This window comes from Silurus aristotelis, assembly GCF_946808225.1.
Source record: "Silurus aristotelis genome assembly, chromosome: 2".
NCBI lineage: Eukaryota > Metazoa > Chordata > Actinopteri > Siluriformes > Siluridae > Silurus > Silurus aristotelis.
The window spans coordinates 30533579-30553986 of NC_139575.1; the positions used below are offsets into that span (position 1 = coordinate 30533579).

The following is a 20408-nucleotide window of genomic DNA, read 5'->3' on the forward strand; positions in this document are numbered from 1 at the left end:
CTCCATGTAAGTCTCTCAACATGAGACTAGTTTATAAAAGATTTCACATTATTAAAATAAGTGGAATTAAGGACTGCAAGAGTTGCCCCCACAAAAAGATGCTCGATAATGATAAGAAATTGTCCTTTAAGAAACAATGTCATAGATCAATGTCATGACTCAAAAACTAAATAAATAAGAAAAAAAACTGTTTCAAGGACAGATACTGAGAAAATATTCTTTATATAGTGCATTTCTTTTACAGAAACAGTGCTGTGCAATAAAAGGCTTTATTCATAGCTTAAATGAAAGGCTCTCTCAAAAAACACATGGAAAATGGTCAAATCAAAGGTCTTCCAATAGTACAACATTTAAGCCTAATGCAACAGAATAAACAGTGTATAACATACAACAGAAACACGCCATAAGATTAATTATGAGTCATGCAATTGTCTAAAAATCCGTTGATTTAAAACTTCATTCAGGTCCAAAAATGCTTGTCTTTTGGCAGTCTACCATAATGGAGTTGAAATTAAATAATGAATAAGAGTGCAAGGTGCAGTGTTTCATTTTACTTTGAAGGTATTTACATCCAAATAGCGATTTATAGTGTTATTGTTTAGGGACAAGTAGTTGCTTAGCTGTTTATAACCAGGTGTTATTCTCTCAATATTTTTAATGGACGTAAGTGGATAAAAAAGTGTAGAATTGGTTTCGAGTCTGGCATTTGCATTATGAGTCCAAACAGCCGTCATTACAAGGCAACCAAGCAATCATCAGACTGATGGCTAATGATGACTACAAAATTCCGCATAGTCACAGAAATGAATTATTTTGCTGGTGGAAAAAAAAAATTCACAACTTGGCTAAACCAAGAACGCCCTCAGACACTAAAAGGCCTATGGTTTGTGGACACCTGACTTTGGAAGCACACAACGGAAGCAGATGTCCCTGTACACTGTACAATTACAATTCTTCTTCACATAAAGAGAAAGGGTCCAAATCTAAGAGCCCAAAAAGACATGGCTTGCTATGTTTGGAGTGGAAGAACTCAAATGGGTTATACAGAACTCTAAACCGCACTGAACATCTTTGGGATTAACTGAAAAACCAACTACACCCTAGGCCTTCTTGCCTGATCTTAATAATTCTCTTGTGGCAGAATGAGAAAAACCATACTGTAAAGTCGAGTTATTTTATCAGTAAAGTGTGGAACTAAATCTGGAATAGAATGTTTAAAAAGCATATACATGTCTAATAGAATGGAATAGAATGTTTGAAAAGTGTGTATGTTTTATGTATATAAGTGTTATATATATTTATTATACTTATTAATGTTTACAAGTGTTATGGTCAGGTATCCCAAAATTTTTGGCCATAAAAGGAAAGTGTATCTGGGTTGTCTTTAGCTCTGAAAACAGAAAAACCATCAGATTTAACCAAAACAGCTACAAAAAAGCCTGTTCAGTTCCAAGACGAATTTCAATTTGTTCAAAAATAATGGAAAAAGATAAGAAAAAAAATATGGAGAAAAATATAAAGTAAGCAAGGAACTGGTCATAATCTGAAGCGTACCACCTCATCTACTGGCATGGACATATATGGTTACCAGTAGAACTCGTTCCCTTGTTTTTACTGATAATAAAACTGCAGCAGAACGATTTCTGAATAATATTTGGTTATATTCTATGCTCTGATTCAGCCGAATGTTTCAATAACAAACACAAGTCTGCTTTACAGTGTAGGTAGATAATAACCCATCACAACACTTTTCGAAGAAATCCAAGAATTTTTCTAGGACAAAGAAGTGTAATGATGTGCAAAAAAATCCCCAAAATTAGAACAGACAGCTTTGGCAAAGGCCTGGCAAAGCCTCACCAGTATTTGGTGGTTTGTTAAATCTATTCGAACGTAATTACCCTTAAGTTAAATTGTTGTGCTTATTAATTATTCAATTTCTACTGTGGTAAACAGCCAAAACGACAACTTTATCAATCTCCGAATATTCATTGAACTGACTATACATGAACAGTGCTTAATACAGGTGGTATTACTGTGTAGGGTAGTGGTTGTCAAAGCTACAGTATAAACCTATAGGTTTTTTTAGTTTGCAAAGTATTGCACATACTTTCGGAAGGACAAGTTTATTTTTGATGAATGTCCCCAAAGGTAGCTCCAGTCAACCACACCTCTTTTAATAAATCAGAAACTACAGTTGTCATCGCTAAGACAAGGTAGGTGCAATATATAAACATTATAATATATAAACAAATAGAAACCTATATATTCTATTTATGGGGGGGCAGCAAAAACAGCATAATGACAAACAAAAAAAAGTTTATGCTCTAGTTTATGCATCAACAATCCCACACCTTTAAAAGAATAAAAGATAAAGAAATATTGAAACCAACATTAGAGGGAAGTTGATCTGCCCATAACACAATAGCAACACTGGAAGCATTTTTCTGACATCATGCCTATGCCCTACTCCTCTCTGACATAAATAAAGAACTTGATATACAAGAGTCGAGTTTATGGACAGATCATAGGTGTGTACGTGTGTGTGTGTGCATGAGAATTTGTACATTTGAAGGTCTATGTAAAATATGCATATGCAACACTTCAAAGAGCTTTTAGTGTAAGTGTAATAAGCTTGCAATTTCTGCACTCTGTCTAAACAAACAGGCATAACTTTTAACTGACCTTAATTTAACTCTGCAGTTCGGATGACAGTATATCAGATAACAGCTTGGTATGAATTTTTTAGCACTACTGTTTCTAAAATAGTTCAGTGAATGGTTTGAATGACAGCATTTTGTCAATACCGGGACAGTGCTTAGTTAATGTATTTCCCTAACTTTTTCTTTGCACAAGGTGGAATATTTTAGTTCAAATTTCTTATTTTTATTTTATATAATTTAATGATCCAGCACTATCCATAAAATATGGCATTGCAACTGGACATTCAGCATCCAATACTTTTTGTTTAGTTAAGTTTGTTCATTCACAACGCATGCTGTTGCTAATCTCTTCATTAACTTTACAGGAACAACTTCCCTACAGTGACACCGATGACGAAGAACAACACAATTACAGCGATGACCCTGATGCTCAAGCCCTCCTCCCTCACTGTGACAGATGTAGGTGTGGAATGCTGAGCTGCCATCACTGTGTTCTTCCTCATCCGCAGACAGTCATCTTCCTGCTATGGAGGAAGTATAAAAATGGCAAATTATGCAGTGTTTCAGAATATTTCATTTTTCAACCTATCCAATAGCTAGTCTGTAAGACACAAACATTACCCTAATCTGTTTGTTTTCTTCTCTTAGTCGCTGCACCTCCACCTGAAGTCTTCTGCACTCCTCCATTATCCTCTTTACCTCTCCATCATCCAGACTTCCAGACCCCATCTTCATGGACAACGAGGATGAATCCGATTTTAAAAAACTAGATGAAATCATCTTACTGGTGTCCATGTCATGCTATTAACAGTTTGCACACAAACACACACACACACAAAGTGGACTAATTACATTAAGTCTGCTCATCCAAAAAGAAAATGGCAACATACATACTTGAGAGAAATGCAAACTATACACTCACTGTCTATTAGAAACACCTTTACAATTCTCATTCATGGACTGGTCAAATCCACATATATACATATGGCAGCAAATATACATATGGCAGCAGCACAATGATATTCACTCTATGGACAAAAGTATTGGGACACCTGACCTTTCCTGCTATATGTGGTTCTTCTCCAAACAGTTACCACAAAGCTGGAAGCGCACACAATTGTATAGTATGTCTTTGGATGCTGTATAATAAAACTTTGCATTCACTTGAACTTGAAAACCCAAACTTGTTACATCATTACAATGCCCCTGTGCACAAAGTGAGCTCCATTAAGATATGGTTTACATGGTTTGGAGAGGAAGATCTTATAGAGCCCTGATCTCATCCCTACTGAAAACCTTTGGGATGAATTGGAACACTTACTGCACCCCAGGTCTCTTCTCCCTACATCAGTACCTGACAACACAATTGTGGCTAAGAAACATTAATGTCCTCAAGCACACTCTAAAATGGAGTGGAACATCTTCCCAAAAAAGTGGAGGCAACTATAAGAGCAAATTAGGACTAAACGTGTAATGCGATGCTCAAAAAGCACCTACAATACCTATGACCTTATGGCTTGTGTCCGCAAACCTTTGCCAATATAGTGTTTATGGCCAATAACTTCAGATAATGTTTACATCAAAAATCAGAATAACAATTTCTCAGTTAACTTTGGTACCAAATGGGCTGAAACTGTTGATCTCCTATAGTTTACAAAAAATTATGAAAACATTGAGTAGAAACATTGTTGGTCAGGAGGTCAGAGGAAATGGTCAAATTTACTTGAGCAGTATGTTCAAAGCATTGCACCTCAAGATGGATGGGCTACAACAGCAGAAGAAGAGATTAGGTTCCACAATGAGTTCACAGAGATACATTTTTCTTCTTCTGATACTATAATATGAATGTTTTCAAAAGTTGTTGATCTGTAACTGCCTGATTTTCTGCAAGTGGAAATTGGGTGTACATCATGTTTCTTTACAATTCCGAAGTCCCTTGATCAGAGGGATCAGACATTTTTTATTTTTTTATAAAAGTAAAGTACAGTTACCGTTTTCTCATTTTCGGTCGGCATTTCAAAGACACATCGCAGTTTAGAGTCCATCAGTTCCTCTGGCTTAGCCTCTTTCCACTGCATAAGAAAAGCATAAAAACGAGAAAATAGGGTTAAAAGTCTATTACATCTCACAGACCCAGAATATTTTCTTCACAAAACAGGGACCAAATTACCAGTAACCTCATCAGTACGTTCGACTGTTGTCACAGTCTCAAACAAGACAAGGTCATTTCAATCATATATAGCTGGTATAGCTGGTCTTCTAGCATGTTCATCCATGACCAAGGCGTTGCATAAAATAATACAGAACTAATTCTAAACAGACCTTTTTATAATCTTTTAAAGTTCTCTTTGTACAGTATTGTATATTCAGAGTACACAGTAGGTTTAGTGGTCGGCGCTATCTTGTGTTATGTGTATTGTCCCACACTGTCTTGTGTTGTCTGTCTGTACTGTTTCTCGTCTGCACTGTTTGCACTAGGTTGCACTCGATGCACTTTATGTAGATTTATGTCGTGTGTTGTAGCTCTATGTTGTTTAGTGTAGCACCGGGGTTCTGGAGGAACATTGTCTCATTTTCACTGTGTACTGTGTACCACTGTGTATGGTAGAATAACAATAAAAGCCTCTTGACTTGACCTACACATAAGACCACATAAATTGCATGTGTGCACAATAGACAGTTAATGACAGTGCAGCACTGACCAATACACAAAGCTAGCATTTAAGTGCTAATTTAATGTAGCTATTTGCACTTAAGAGTTAAGTACAAAGCTAGTACCATATTACAATAAAATACTATACAGTGCAACCTCAATACTCATGGGGGTTACGTTCTATGACCCCTCGTGAGTAACAAAAAAAACGCAAGTTTTACAAAAAAACGCAACCTTTTGACTCTCCTTCTGTAAAGCTGCTTTGAGACAATGTCTGTTGTAAAAAGCGCTATAGAAATAAACTTGACTTGACTTGACGGTTCCTTTTTTAAGAGGAATTGTACTGTATTGTAATGCTCTGTACGTAAACTCAACAAAAATTGTGAATTACTTGTCATAATATTTTATTTACTACTTTATATGAATAATACAATAAATATATTATAGTATATATATATATATATATATATATATATATAGCATATAATAGTTTTTTTTAAACATTTTTATGTAATTCATTAGTACAATCTCTGTTTTGAAATGTTACTCCGAACTTTTGAGCCACTTCTCGCAAACTATCAGATTTTTTACGAGTTACTTTTTGTCCGGTTACAAATGAAAGTTGCGAACTATCGAGGTTGCGAGTGTCAAAGTCGTGAGTAATGAGGTTCCACTGTATATGTAAATGTGAACATGGTTAGCAGCATTTTTAGTGCCTTTAGCAATAGTTTAATAGGACTTTGCAAAGTTGCAAAAAAGGTGGAATGGTGTTCATTGAGTATGTGTGTGCTAATATTTATGCTTTTGTGGGTACCAGTCAAGCCTCTGGCAACTGAGGAATCTGAAGGCTTAGGGGAAGAAACTGTGGCCATGAGGGCCTGAATTGCGAGAAGCTACATTTTGGTGGTTCTGGGATTTAAGCTCACAATCTTCTAATCAGAAGTCCAACAGCTAACCACCGAGCTAGCTTTTGGGTGCTTGGGATCATCCACAAGGGTGGTGCCTTTGCGCATGCAATATGTGTTGTAAATGTGCATGATGGAGGTAAGAAAGACCTCAGCATTTTTTTAAGCTGTCTTCACTATGTGCTGCAGGGTCTGGCAATCTGAGGTAGCACAACGGGCAGTGATGCAGAGGTTCATAGATGCTCAAAGCAGAGGTGTTTCTTCGCTTTAATAGTAATGGTATTGGTGTTAAGGGAACCAGATGAGGTTCTCTGAAAGGGAAAACCAAGGAAGTTGGTGCTCTTGTCGATTTTTAGGATTCGCTGGTATTCACCAGAGAATGGTCCCTCTGTGTCAACAACCATCTCTTTTATTTTTTCAACATTCAAAAACTGATTGTTGACTCTGCACTAGTCCAGTAGCTGCTGTGCATGCTGACTAATCATTAAACTGTCATGTCTCCGCCATTTCCGTCATGCTAACCCGTAACTTGAGCAGCTCAAATAATCAATAATAACATTCACTGACAACAAATTTCTTTATCAATTATTAACGATTTTATCGATTAGCTGTTGCAGCCCTACTAGACAAATAGATTAACTCTAGAATGTGATGTTTAAAAAGCACTCATGGATATAAATCAGGTGTCCAAAAATTCTGGTCTTATATTATACAATAATATGGTTATTATATATTATATATATATTAAAGCTACTCCCTGTATACTGCTAATTACTCTGGTTAAGTACTTACCAAACCCTCCATGTCAGTCATATCAGGTGGGGCCATTAAAGACTGCACCATAAACTTGTGCTTGCTCTTCTCGTTGGGATCATAATCAAATGGCTGCAGCATAACTGAAAAAAGACATTCATTTGAAAATGGATTTCAGTTTGTTTGATTATCCACTGATAAATCAACACGACGGGATATTTTTTTATTCTAGAATAAATCCCTGGCTATAGATTGCATTATTCTTAAAGTAGCTGTTATCTGATATCATTCCAATGATAGAAGAAAGCAGTATAATTCAATAAACAATTGCTTTCTGACAGTAGAAATTTGTGAATGAAATTGAATGTGATGAAACAGGGTGCAAATTGCAATTATATTGCAAAATTTGAATGCAATTAAACATTAAAAAAAAAATCTATTTGATTTGCTATTTGATCATAAATATCACAATATACAGTGGTGATTGAAATGTATTGAACCTTGAGGAAATTTCTATATTTCTGCATAAATATGACCTCAAAAAAATGTATATGACCTCAAACCATCAACAGATTTCCACACAAGTCCTAAAGGTAGTGAGACAAATGACAAATAAGACAAAAATATATACTTGGTTGTTTATTTATTGAGGAAATGTTAGCATTTGAACCTCTAGTATTGGCATTTAATTTGAAGGTCAAATTAAATTCCATTTATTTACAGTCAATATGAACATCAGGTATCAGTAAGTAATCTGTTAGATTTCAAGAACAGGAATCTATTAAAGTCTGATCTTCACAACACCTTTTTGTGGAAATGTAGAAACAAAGAAGATTTCCAAGGACCTTAGAATGAAAAACATTCTCTTAAGAGCTTGCACTCTACAAATCCACAGTCAGTCAGACTGTGTTAAATGGAGGAGATTAAAGATCATTGGTACCCTCCCCAGGAATTGGTTGTCAAACAAAGATCACTCCAAAAGCAAGACATGTAATAGTCTGTGAGGTCACAAAAACACCCAAGGCCTAAAGGCTTTTTTTACGTTAGCTAATGTTAATGTTTATGAGTGCACCAGCAGGATATCACTGAACAACCATGGTGCATGGCAAAATTGCAAAGAGAAAGGCACTTCTCTCCAAAAAGAACACTGCTTCTGGTCTGAAGTTTGCTAAAAAATCATGTTGAGAAGCAAGCGGATATGTGGACAGATGAGACCGAAATAGAAATGTTAAGCGTTATGCTTAGAGAAGGGACAACTGCATTCCAGTGCAAGAACCTCATCCCATCTGTGAAACATGTTGGTGCTATTATAATGGTGTGGGCCTGCTTTGCTGAATCTGGTCCAGCATGGCTTGTCATCATTGATGGAACAATAAATTCAGAATTATACCAGCAAATTTTTAAGGAAAATGTCATGACATCTGTCAGTGGACTGAATCTCAAGAGAAAATGGGTCATGCAGCAAGACAATGCCCACCATAAGCACACAAGTAATTCTACCAAAGAATGGTCAAAGAGGAACAAAGTTAATGTTTTGAAATGGGCAAGTCAAAGTCCTAGCCTTAGTTCATTGAAATGCTGTGGAAGAACCTGAAGCAAGCAATTTATGCACACCAGATACTGACAGCAAAGGTTCATATACTTTTTCCACTCAGATATTTAATATTGGATCATTTTCTTAATAAATAAATGAAGTATAATATTTTTTTGTCTGATTTGTTTAACTGAATTTACTTTGTCTACCTTTAGAAGATCTGATGATGTTTTAGATAATATTTGTGCAAAAATATAGAAAACTCTATAGCAGTGATGCCCAAATTAGGGCCGCAGATCAATGTTGGCCCATGATGACCTTTTACCATTGTCCGTGATGGCCCATCATGGTATATACAGTACTAGAAGAGGGGAACGAGAATAAAATGCCATTGACACCGATTTTTATTTGTATTTTAACATCTAACTTTTTTTTTTTAGGCAGAATAATCGTTGGCAATACCTCCCTCTTTGAAAATACTTTTAATCTGATGAATTTAAACAAGTGCAAACTGAGAAGTAAACTAACTGACAGAATCCTTAGTGTGTGAGTTAGCTGCAGCCCAAATTAGAAAACTTTTGAAAAATAAGAAGCAGCTTCATGTCTCTCAATAAAGGTCACTGATATTATAAGCATATGGCTGTATTGCTATTATAGCTTGAATATCTATATTAGGTATTGACAAATGTACTCTAAATTGCATGTTTTCCTTGTACTAACCAAACTTTTAAAATAGAAATAAATAAGAAAAAAAAATTGTTACACAGATTACATGTACATAGACAACATTAATTTTTTCTATGTATTTATTTCCTCCTAAATATTATGAAACCATAAATAAGGGAAACCAAGGTAGCTATATTTTTTATTTAATACAGTTTATTATAACGCAACATTTACTATTTTGGCCTTCACTAGAAAAAGTTTGGGCACCTCTGCTCTATAGCGTTAAGAAACTTAAAATCAGCGCTGTATATGCAATATTTTAGCATTGCGTACTACAAAAGATACAATGTATTTGCAGGGTGGTCTCACATGGTTTCAAAATATCAGTTGTTTGTAAAAATATAATAATAATGACTATTCTTCTTCTTTTGGCTGCACCCATTAGGGGTCCCCACAGCGGATCATCCATCATACCCCCCTGTCCTCTACAACTGCCTCTTTCAAACCAACTACCTGCATGTCTTTCCTCACCACATCCATAAACCTCCTTCTTGGCCTTCCTCTTCTCCTCCTTCCTGGTGGCTCCATCCTTAGCATTTTCCTACCGATATACCCTATGTTCCTCCTCTGCACATATCCAAACCATCCTAATCACACCTCTCTCACTTCTTCCCCAAAACATTCTACATGCGCTGTACTTCTAATACCCTTGTTTCTAATCCCATCCATTCTCATCACTCCCAATAAAAACCTCAACATCTTCAGCTTCAGCTGATTATTATTAGCAACAGTCTGTTAAACCAAAATAATTGACCGCCGAACGTTTGAAAGCCCATTCAATTGAATGGAACGTTCTAATCTACAGCATTAAGAATAGCAGTGTAATAAATAATATTATATTATAATAATTATTATTTTTGGGATCCACGGCAATTGTTTCAAAGATCACCCCATCGATCCACTGGCGACCACTGATCTAAGGCAATGAATTCCATAATTTTTTGTGTTATGCTTTTTGCCTTGGCACCATCACTGGAAAACTTTCCTGCCTTTTCAAAAACATCTTCTACAGACGGAGTGCGCATGCTCGGATTGACTTTACTTTTCTGCACCGCGTTCTTCTCATATTCAGAATGGCAATCGGGATGTTTGGATTTCAGGTGATAAATTATTCCCGACATGGAGAAACTCTTTGCAGATACACCCCCTCTTGAAATTTCAGCATTGCATGTTTTGCAAATCGCTCTCCGCACACCGCAGACATGTTGGCTCTTATCCAGATAACCGTGTGCTGGCTGCGCTTTTTTATTGCGTCATTACAATTGTGTTTCTGCCGTGTTGTTTCGGTGATTTAGGTATTTCGGCCGAAAATTTTCAGTGGCCGAATTTTCGGTGCATCCCTGTAATTTATGATTGGCCTCACGCGGGCCGGACAGGGACGTACAAAGGGCCGGATGTGGCCCGCGGGCCGTAGTTTGCCCAGGTCTGCTCTATCAGAATCTCTCTTCACCTTCACTTTACTCTTCCTGTACTCTTCCTTCAGAATCACACCCATTTCTCTTTCAATCCACACCATGATAAAACAGTTTAAACCCACCTCCAATGTTCCTGGCCTTACTCCCTTTCCACTTAGTCTCCTGAACACACAACATATCTACCTTTCTCCTCTCCATCATATCAGCTACCTCTCTCCCTTTACCAGTCACAGTATCAACATTTAACCTGCCCATCCCAACCTCCACGCTCCTATACTTTTCTTTTCCCTGCTGTCTTTGTAGACGTCTTCCTCCTCTCCTTCTCCTCCTTTGGCCAACAGTAGCCCAATTTCCACTGGTACCCTGTTGGATAACAATACCTGTGGTGGTCGTTGGTAACCCGGGCCTCGACCGATCCAATGTGGAATTCTGGTTTGTGATCCGCATATTTGATCTGCCACGTTTTACGCTGGATGCCCATCCTAATGCAACCCCTCAATTTATCCGGGCTTCGGACCAGCAGTAAGAGTGCACTGGCTAGTGTAAACCTAATGGCTGGGTGTAATAATAATGACTATAATTTTGTAATTTTATTTATTTTCAATTGTACAATTTCATTGTATAAGCAAGAGTTTGGTCTGCCTCATGCATCATTTGATCTTTTATCATCATCATTTAAACCCAATTTTTCCATCCTGCCTTGTATACATTTAACATTAATAGCCATTTTAAGTCATTAAAAGTTCTGAGTCATGTCAAACAGACATGACAGGCCAAGGTGAGACAGAACTCTATGGTACTGGGGGCATGGTTGAGGGTCAGCTGTGGACGGAGTGGAGGCAGGTTGATCTGTCAGATAAAATGCATTGATTCCACCTTTATTTAATTACTGCTAGACTATATGTGCTTTTTTTTGTGCCTTCAATTGCTGGTGTAATCTGTGATATAGAAGTCGTAAAGCTGGCAGAGCCCTGCAAACAATTCCGAACTGTTAACCTGTACAGGGCACAAGCCATATGCTTTAGTGGCAGCACCCTTTTTGCTAAGAAGGAGACAGATAATCGACAGTTGCTTCAGAAATACAGCAGTCCCTATACCTCTTCCCTTTGTAGTCAAGGGAAACCAAGCTTAATGAACAGCAGCTGGCACTGTGTTTGCAACTAAAGTACCAAACAATGCTGCTACAAGGGGACAATTCCTGGTCATAAACCTTGCAGAGTTTGGTTCATCTGGTTGAATCTGGCTGAGGAGAACAATCAAGGAAATTATCGAAACTCCTGGAGCAGTTTATCATACAATCTAGGGGGAGTAACTGGTCAGCAAATACAGATTAATGTTTTGCTTTCTCATTTGATTTTAGTAAATAAAGTTATATCAATTTATACAAGACACTCTTTCTTCTAAGAGATTGGCGAATCATTGGCACCGAAAAACTGTAACTGGAATTGTTATTCCATATGGCTGGGCATTTGGGTTTACAGATTGATATGACAACAAAGATTTTGTGCCTAAAAATTGTAAAGTAAAAAAAAAAAAAAGAGGTGTCTTTTCTGCAGCTGAAAGACAAATACCATAGATCTGCAACTAATGTTGCAGAGGTTTCCAGGGGATGTAATGTAGATATCTTTTATTTAATTTTCTTGACTTTTCTACATCTTTTGTTTTGCAGACTGGAGGCATCCTCTCCAAGGTGCTGGAGAGGGGGGGGTTCCCTGTGCTGCCACATGTCCTATTTATCATGTTCTTCTTGACAGGACTTTACAGATTTGTGTATCTTGTTTTAGAGCAGTAAAAATTTGGTGCTTTGTGTACATTCTCTCATACTGACTACTGGATGGTCAACATGGCACCTCATATCATAGAACTCTCTAAGGATTTGATAATTAGAATTGTTGCTCTCCACAAAGATGGCCGAGGCTATTAGATGATCAGTAACACCCTGGAACTGAGTTAAAGTACAGTGGCCAGGATCATTCAGAGGGTTTCCAAGACGGGCTCCACTTGGAACAGGCCTCACAAGGGTCGATCAAAGAAGTTGAGTTCTCATACTGTGCGTCAGGTGCAAAAGTTTGCTTAAAAAAAAAAATGTAAATTAAAAAAACCACACAGACACATGAGTGCTGCCAGCATTGCTTTAGAGGTTGCAGAAGCAGAAGGTTCACTTATCGGTGCTCAGACCATACACCGCAAACTTCAACAAGTCGGTTTGCATGGGCATCGTCCCAGAAAGAAGCATCTTCTGAAGCTGGCTTACAAGAAAGCCCACAAATGATTTGCTGGAGACAACCTGTCCAAGAACATGAATTACTTGAACCATGTCCTGTGGTCTCATTAAACTAAGATAAACTTGTTTGGCTTTTGGTGTCCAGCATGTGAGGCGACACCCTATTGAGGAGGACCAAGGAAACTGTGTCTTGCCTACAGTCAAGCATGGTGGTGGTAGCATCATGATCTGGGGCTATGTAAGTGCTGCTGGAACTAAAAGCTGTGGTTCATTGAGGGGAAACATGGATTCCAACATGTACTGAGACATTCTGAAGCAGAACATGATGTCCTCCCTTTAGAAACTGCCGAAAATGAAAAAACAACCCCAAACACACCACCAACTTGACAACTACCTTGCTGGTGGTGATGTGATGGAATGGCCAAGTATGTCTTCCGACCTGAACCCTATTGAGCACCTGTGTGGCATCCTCAAGCAGAAGGTGGGGAAGCGTGATGTCCGTTGAGGATCCGTGATGTCATTATGGAGGAGTGGAAGAGGATCCTAGTGAAAACCTGTGCAGCTATGGTAAATTCATGGCCTATAAGAATTAGGCAGTGCTAGATAGCAATGGTGCTCACACAAAATATGGACACTTTGGACACAGTTTTGACATGTTCACTTTTGAACACCGCTATTTAGACCAGCGGTCCCCAACCTTTTTTGCACCATGTACAGGTTTATGTCAGACAATATTTTCATGGACCAGCTTTTAAGGTGTGGCGGATAAATATAACAAAATAAAATGATACAAAGCCCCTCTCCCCTCCACGGATCTTCCCACTTCGGATAGTGTTCTCTTCGACTGGAGGCCACTCTGTGCAGCTTAAGACGGTTTCTCATCAACGCCTTGGGTGGTTCCATGAAATTCCGGAGTAAGAACGGCCTCTTTGAGGATGGATTTGGACTTCGCTTCTGATCATCATCACTGTACACTGAACATTGTATATCTGCTATTAATAGACATTTAGTGCAACCCAGATGAGGAATTTTAATAACCAGCATCCTCGTACTAATTTCTTAAGATACTGTATATATAAAAAAAGCATGGAAATGTTTCTTTGTTAGAAGTGATTATTATGAATTATGATATCATCAGACATTAATTACAGATTTGAACGTCCATCTTGGCTCAATGTCTTAATTCGAAATCAAAGGGAAAAATATTAGTCTAGAAATAAAAGAGGACCTTAAGAGGATGTCCCTTAAGAAAAAAAAAACATTCATAAGAAAAAAAAATGTTTTCAGGCATTTCCTTAAGGGTCATTATGATAAAACAGGTTGGAAATTTTAACATTAATAAAGTAATTATATTTTTGAAAGTATAGTCTGGTGATATTAAACTTGCATATTGTATTCTTCAAATTAAAAACTTTAAAAAGTGAGAAATTTATTTTCTGTTTCTCCATGAAGTAAATTATGAATGCTCAGGGGCATTAACATGATATGATGCATATTAAAGTAAAAATTACGTTCACTAGTGAATCAAATACCACTACACTGTGGCCTTAATTGTTCATGTAAGAAAAAAAACATTAAAAAAAAAAAAAAAATTATATTTTAAATTTAAAATAATGGATAAAACTGCATCGAGAGTTATATTTACCAGAAACATTAACTGAGGTTCCAGCTTCAATTACTCCACTGTTTGGACGCACACAGTAGCGACGTGGTGCAGTTGTCTTCACTTTAAAGCACACATTTCTATCTGTGGGGTTAGCAAGCTTCAGGGATGAGGTAACCACATCTGTAAATGGGCCTAAAAACACAAACACAATGCAATGAGAAACTACTGGAAAAGCTGCAACTGGGTAACACACTATTTAATCTCCCTGCAATACAACTCACAATGATTCATTCAGAATACTAGTATAATGTATATATAATTTATATAGAATGAACAAAAAAAAGAATTCCCTCATTTATTTATTTATTTTTCCAATCCTGACCAACTTCTGGAGACAAATAAATAACCTTATGTGATAACACAACAGATTTCAGTATGTAATACAATTTTCCCCAAAAAGTAAACAAAAATTAAAAAAATCAAGCAATCAAGTGCAGAATTTTTTTTCCTATTATAGCCTATAATTCATTAACATGTATATCTCACCTTAATCAGCAATAATTTGAGGTAAATATTTTCACATAACTTTTACTAATCTCACATACCAAGAAATTTTGGCCCACACTTCTTTACTATTTTCTATATATTACTATATGTTACTCTTCTATATTATTCTTGGAGAAAATTGGCTTTGCCATAGCAACCATCCCATTAAAATCCATACTTGTTCTGTCTTTTACTGACAGTGCTGTCATGAACATTTTATGTGCTAACAGATGCCTGAAGGTCACATGATGTAGCTACTGGGTTTGTACATCTCTGTTTTAAAATGCAATAAATAATCTGAACTTGAAATGACTTCGCTGAATTTGTTAATATTGATGGCTGTCTATAATTCCATTTGAAACAATCCTCCTAACTGTATAATAGTGAATGGAGAATTACCTTGTAACTCTTTCCAGATTTATTAGTACCAACACCTTTCTAGGGGTCATATATTATATCTCCACTTCTTGGCATGATGTAGACTCCTAACTGCTCCAGAATACCAAAATGTCAAAAGTTATGCTTTTACAGTTTTACAAACTTCTTGATGTTTAATTAAACTCGGCCATTTTCTTAGAAAGACCTGAATGGGTGGGTCTGGGTCAGAGCATGTCCAAAATGGTAGCTCTTGTGGGGTGCTAACAGTTTGTAGTTGTTAGAACCCAACAAACGTGATCCAACGTAGAACACCTGAGAAATCTGAAACAGGTTTACAAGGAGCAAAGAATATCCCTTCTGGTCCAACTCTACAGAAGAGCTACTGTAGTACAAATTCCTGACAAATGTGTGCTTACTATCACAGATGTGTGGACAAACAATTCTGATCCTTGGAGGCCCCACCTCCTAAATTACAGGATTGAAAAAATCTGCTGGTAATGTCTTGGTGTCAAATACCACGCTACACCTTTAGAGGCCTTGCAGAACAGATGCCTTGACAGGTTAAAGCTGTTTTGTTGGCACCTACATAATATTGAGCAGGTGGTTTATAGATGCTGGTGACCAGATAATTGTTATTGTGATGATAAAAAAAAAAAATAAAAAAAAAAAAAAAATATATATATATATATATATATATATATATATATATATATATATATATATATATATAATTTATAAATTACTTTAATCCTTCCATGAATTTATGTCACTTCACCTGTGGCAGAACAAAATACATACAGTCATGTGAAAATTACACACCCTCTTTGAATTCTATGGTTTTATGAATCAAAATAAAAAAAAATCATCTGGTCCTTATCAGGTCTTTGAATTAAAAAAAAAATACAACCTCAAATGAACAATACATAGCATGTTACATTGTGTCATTATATATTTTGTATTAAAATTAAGCTGAAATGGAGAATTCATGTTTGAAAAACAAAGTACACTTTTACTGCTTCTATAGGACATAGGAGCCTAAGTAGTAGCTAGGTGCTGCCCCTGTTTAATTTATCATTTGCAAGTGTGACCACCTCTATAAAAGCTCAAGCAGTTTGTGAGGCTGGATCATTCATGAGTGTTAAAACAACAAGAAGGAGAAAAGACATTAGCAATGATTATAAGGCCATTTGCAAACAATTTAAAGTCAATCATTCTACAGTAAACTTTCTTTCTTTCAGCTTCTTCCATTAGGGGTCGCCACAGCGGATCATTCGGAAGATTATTCACAAGTGGAAAACATTCAAGACAATTTTACAAACTTCCCAGAAATGGACATCCCAGCAAATTAACCCCAAGGTCAGACCATGCAATGCTCAGAGACACTGCAAAAAAAAACACATCTCAGACTCTACAGGCTTCCGTTAGCATGCTCAAAGTTTATAACCGTACAATAATAAAATGGCTGCACAAGTACGGTTTGTTTAGAAACCTCTTGTCTCTTAAAAGAAAATGACAACATGGCTTAGGTTTGCAAAGTTGCATCTAAATAAACCAAAATACTTCTGGAACAATGAATGAGATGAGAAAAAATGTGGAAATGTTTGATGCACAGTCTCATGCATGGTGGTGGAGGAGTGATGATTTGGGCTTGATTTGCAGCCACAAGACCTGGACACTTTGCACTCACTGAATTAAACATGAACACCTCTATAAACCAATGTATTTCGGAGTCAAATATGAGGTCATCTGTCTGACAGCTAAAGCTTGTCTGAAACTTGCTAATGAAACAGGACAATGATCCTAACTACACCAACAACAGTCTGTCTGAAAAAGAATAGAATCAAGGTGTTGCAATGGCCCAATAATAGTACAGATCTCAACCTGATTAAAATGCTGTAGCAGGACCTTAAGACAGCTGTGCATAAATAAATCCAAAAACAAATCCATCCTCAATGAACTGAAAAAACATTGCAAAGAATAAAATTTTTCCACAACAATGTAAGAGACTGATAAGACATACTTACTTCGAGTTATAACTGTTAAAGGTGGTTTTACAAGCTATTGAATCATAAGGTGTACATAGGTTTTTTACACATGAATGATCTATTTGAGAATTCAAATAGAAATTTTGCTCTATTCTGCAAAATAAATTATTTGATTATTGCCGCAATTGTGGTCTTTCAGACCTGATTGCGAGAACACCAGAATGATCTATCTCCATTGAAATGTACAAAATAGTTGATTTTGCCATACTTTATATTTTTTATAACTTCCTGATGGGTAAGTTTGGATTTTTCAAATTATGACATTAGTTTCACTGGCTGTGACAGGTCTTTGCTATTAAAATTTTTATTTTGTTTTATATTAAAGCAGCAGATTCTAAATTCAAATGCTACATTTGAAATCAACACAAGGCCTTACTTATATCTGCTTCCTTGTAAGTGAAAATATTTAATATTGAATAGGAAATCAATTACCATTTCAATTGCCCAATTCCTTTTAGTCCCTTAAAGGAGCAAGTGTGAAAAAGTACCACAAATGTAGTGCCTGAAGCATTCACCTGATTTGAAAGGATATACCCTCAGATTTAAGTTGATTTTAAGTCGCAATTTATGGTTGTATACATTATTTACTAGCTCAACTGTTTGAACATGTCAAAATATCTGACTGTAAATGACATGGAATTCGAACACGTCTGTCCTAGAAAAATAAAAACTTGCAATGCAGAGATTTTTTCCCCCATAAAAATCCATTAAAAAACCCAGAAAGAATGAAACTGTATCCCTGTAGATAGTGATCCACTGTTTCAGGTGACCAGGTAAAACAACTGGATTTAATATTCAGGTAAACCTCCACCTCCAAGCCATGATATTGTCATTCTGCCCACGCCGATTACTTCTGATAAATCAGTATCCAATCAGACATGAAGACAAACAACAGTGCATTTTCACTGGTCATTTCATTGGTCATGTGTATGCATGTGTTCAACCAAACATCAGTTCTTGTTTTTAATCCTGCTAATTTTTCAACACCACAGTAAGACATATTAAACTCTGTGTGACTGCTGTCTTTATTAAAAAGCGTGTTCGTCTAGAGAACCAGTAACCCTCATATTGAGACCTTGGAATATCGCGTGTCCAGTGGAAAGATCACAGTGGGCCTAGCTAATGTTTCTCCATTGTGGACACAGATACATTACCAAAGCTAGCTATGCGAGCAGTTACTGCAGAAGCTAGGATCGCTTTCTTAAAATTAATAGCAGTGTTCATGACTCTTACATTCAACTATGAAGCAAATTCCGTTTTTGTCTACCGAGCATGAGCTAACGGAGAGTACCGCACGACATTCGCAGCATTCCACATATACTGCGGCCTGTCATGAACGCCATGTCATAGATCCTTTTCCTGGCAGTAAATGTTCACCTTGGTTATTTTCAGTATGACCTATACGCATGCTTTAGGTCTAGGACTCTGTTCTATAACTCACCTCGGAATTTCAACTCGTGTTGAGGCTCTAGAAGCAGGACCTGCTCTGGCCTGGCCATATCCCCGTGATTCGGGCGCAAGCGTTACCTCAATATAAAAACAGTCCTGGCAAGACGCTTGCAGATCCACTACGGTGCACTGGACCAGTTTAGTGTGTTTAAAACCCCTCACCACGATATTTACTGCACCCTGCGATGACAGCAAACCGCGAGCTGTGGGCAGCTGAAAACGATGTGATGCGGTAGGAAAGGCGGCGTAAGACAGACCCTCCGTGACGTCACACTGACGGTGAGCGACAGCTGGTGAGATGACGTTGTCTCCTCTGGAGAGACCGCGCCAGAAGCACAAAGATACACCTTCGCGGCCAGGGGTCCATATCCACCGGTAACAGGCTGTGAATCATTTGGTACTGGGCCGCACAGCAAGTATAAAAACTTTAAAATAAATAAAAACTTAATTTTTATTGAATTTTTTATATAAAAAAGATCACTTCTGCCTTTGCCAACTTCACTTGTTCCAGTCGCAAGGTTTTTTTTTTTTTATGCATCGATAAATGAAGCTCCCAATGGTTCTTTAATGTTTTCATTATATGAGCATTGCAAGTTATAGTCAGCAAGTTATAGTCAGGAGGTTTTTTTTCCATCATTTATTACTCTGAAAATGTTATACTTGCTCTTGAACTAACGTTGAACTGTATGTTTGTGCTAATTAGATACCACCAAGCAACAATCAAAATAAATTTAAAACAGAGGGTGCCCTCTACCCTGATTGGTAGCTTGCTGAATGCTTGGCCAGTTAAGTTTTCATATACTCATACCCCCTTATAAAGAAATTAACTGTATAGAATTTTAATGTTGGATTTATTTTAACAAAGAAATACCAAAGAGCTGTCAAAGGATGTAAGGGACAAGATTGTAGACCTGCACAAGGCTGGAATGGGTTACAGGATCATCAGATTGTTGCCTTGGCTGTATGTTTTGGATCATTGTCCTGCTGGAAGACCCATCCAGGAACCATCTTCAGTTATCTGACTGAGGCCAGGAGGTTCTTATCCAATATTCTACAGTGCATGGCCCCGTTCATGAGATTAAGACTTCATGTACCCTAAGCAGAGAAACAGCCCAAAGCAGAATGTTTCCTTCTAATTGTTAAACAGTGGGGATGGTGTTCTTGGGGTCATTTTCAGCATTTCTCTGCCTCCAATCACCACAAATTGATGCCAACGTGCTAAATTTTGGTCTCATCTGACCACATCACATTCTCCTAAGCCTTCTCTGAATCATTCAGGTGTTCATTGGCAAACTTTAGACATGTCTGGGCATTCTTGAGCAGAGGGACCTTGGTGTGTCACCAATGGTTTTCTTGGTGTCTGTGGTCCCAGCTCACTTGAGGTTATTAACAAGCTCCTCCCATGTAATTCTAGGCTGATCCCTCATCTTTCTTAGAATTATCCATACCCCATGAGGTGGGCTTTTGCATGGAGCTCCAGAGCGAGGGCAATTGACTTATCTTGTATTTCTTTC

General features: G+C 37.2%; 1 protein-coding gene across 4 annotated transcripts; it reads right to left on the minus strand.

Moving 5' to 3' along the window:
* Positions 1-203: 203 nt before the first annotated feature.
* vapb (VAMP (vesicle-associated membrane protein)-associated protein B and C) lies at positions 204-19181 on the minus strand. Of its 4 annotated transcripts, none has more exons than XM_083534510.1 (6): positions 18887-19181; positions 14516-14668; positions 7011-7114; positions 4652-4732; positions 3282-3461; positions 204-3181 (listed from the first exon to the last, which is right to left on the minus strand). In XM_083534510.1, exons 1-6 carry the CDS (start codon positions 18942-18944, stop codon positions 3020-3022), a joined length of 738 nt encoding a protein of 245 aa, XP_083390636.1. In that variant the 5' UTR covers positions 18945-19181; the 3' UTR covers positions 204-3019. The 4 variants fall into 4 exon arrangements, with proteins under 4 accessions (XP_083390636.1, XP_083390635.1, XP_083390637.1 ...); XM_083534509.1 differs by having other exon boundaries at positions 204-3184; XM_083534511.1 differs by having other exon boundaries at positions 204-3184; positions 3282-3389; positions 18887-19175.
* Positions 19182-20408: the final 1227 nt, after the last annotated feature.

What these genes read in the sequence shown, in the direction of transcription:
- vapb (XM_083534509.1), bottom strand. Translation starts at nt 18,944, where the DNA reads ATGGCCAGGCCAGAGCAGGTCCTGCTTCTAGAGCCTCAACACGAGTTG. An exon ending in TGACTGACATGGAGGGTTTG is followed by an intron (nt 4,733 to 7,010) that starts GTAAGTACTTAA and finishes TTTCTTATGCAG; the next exon opens with TGGAAAGAGGCTAAGCCAGA. An exon ending in CGACCGAAAATGAGAAAACG is followed by an intron (nt 3,462 to 4,651) that starts GTAACTGTACTT and finishes AACTGTTAATAG; the next exon opens with CATGACATGGACACCAGTAA.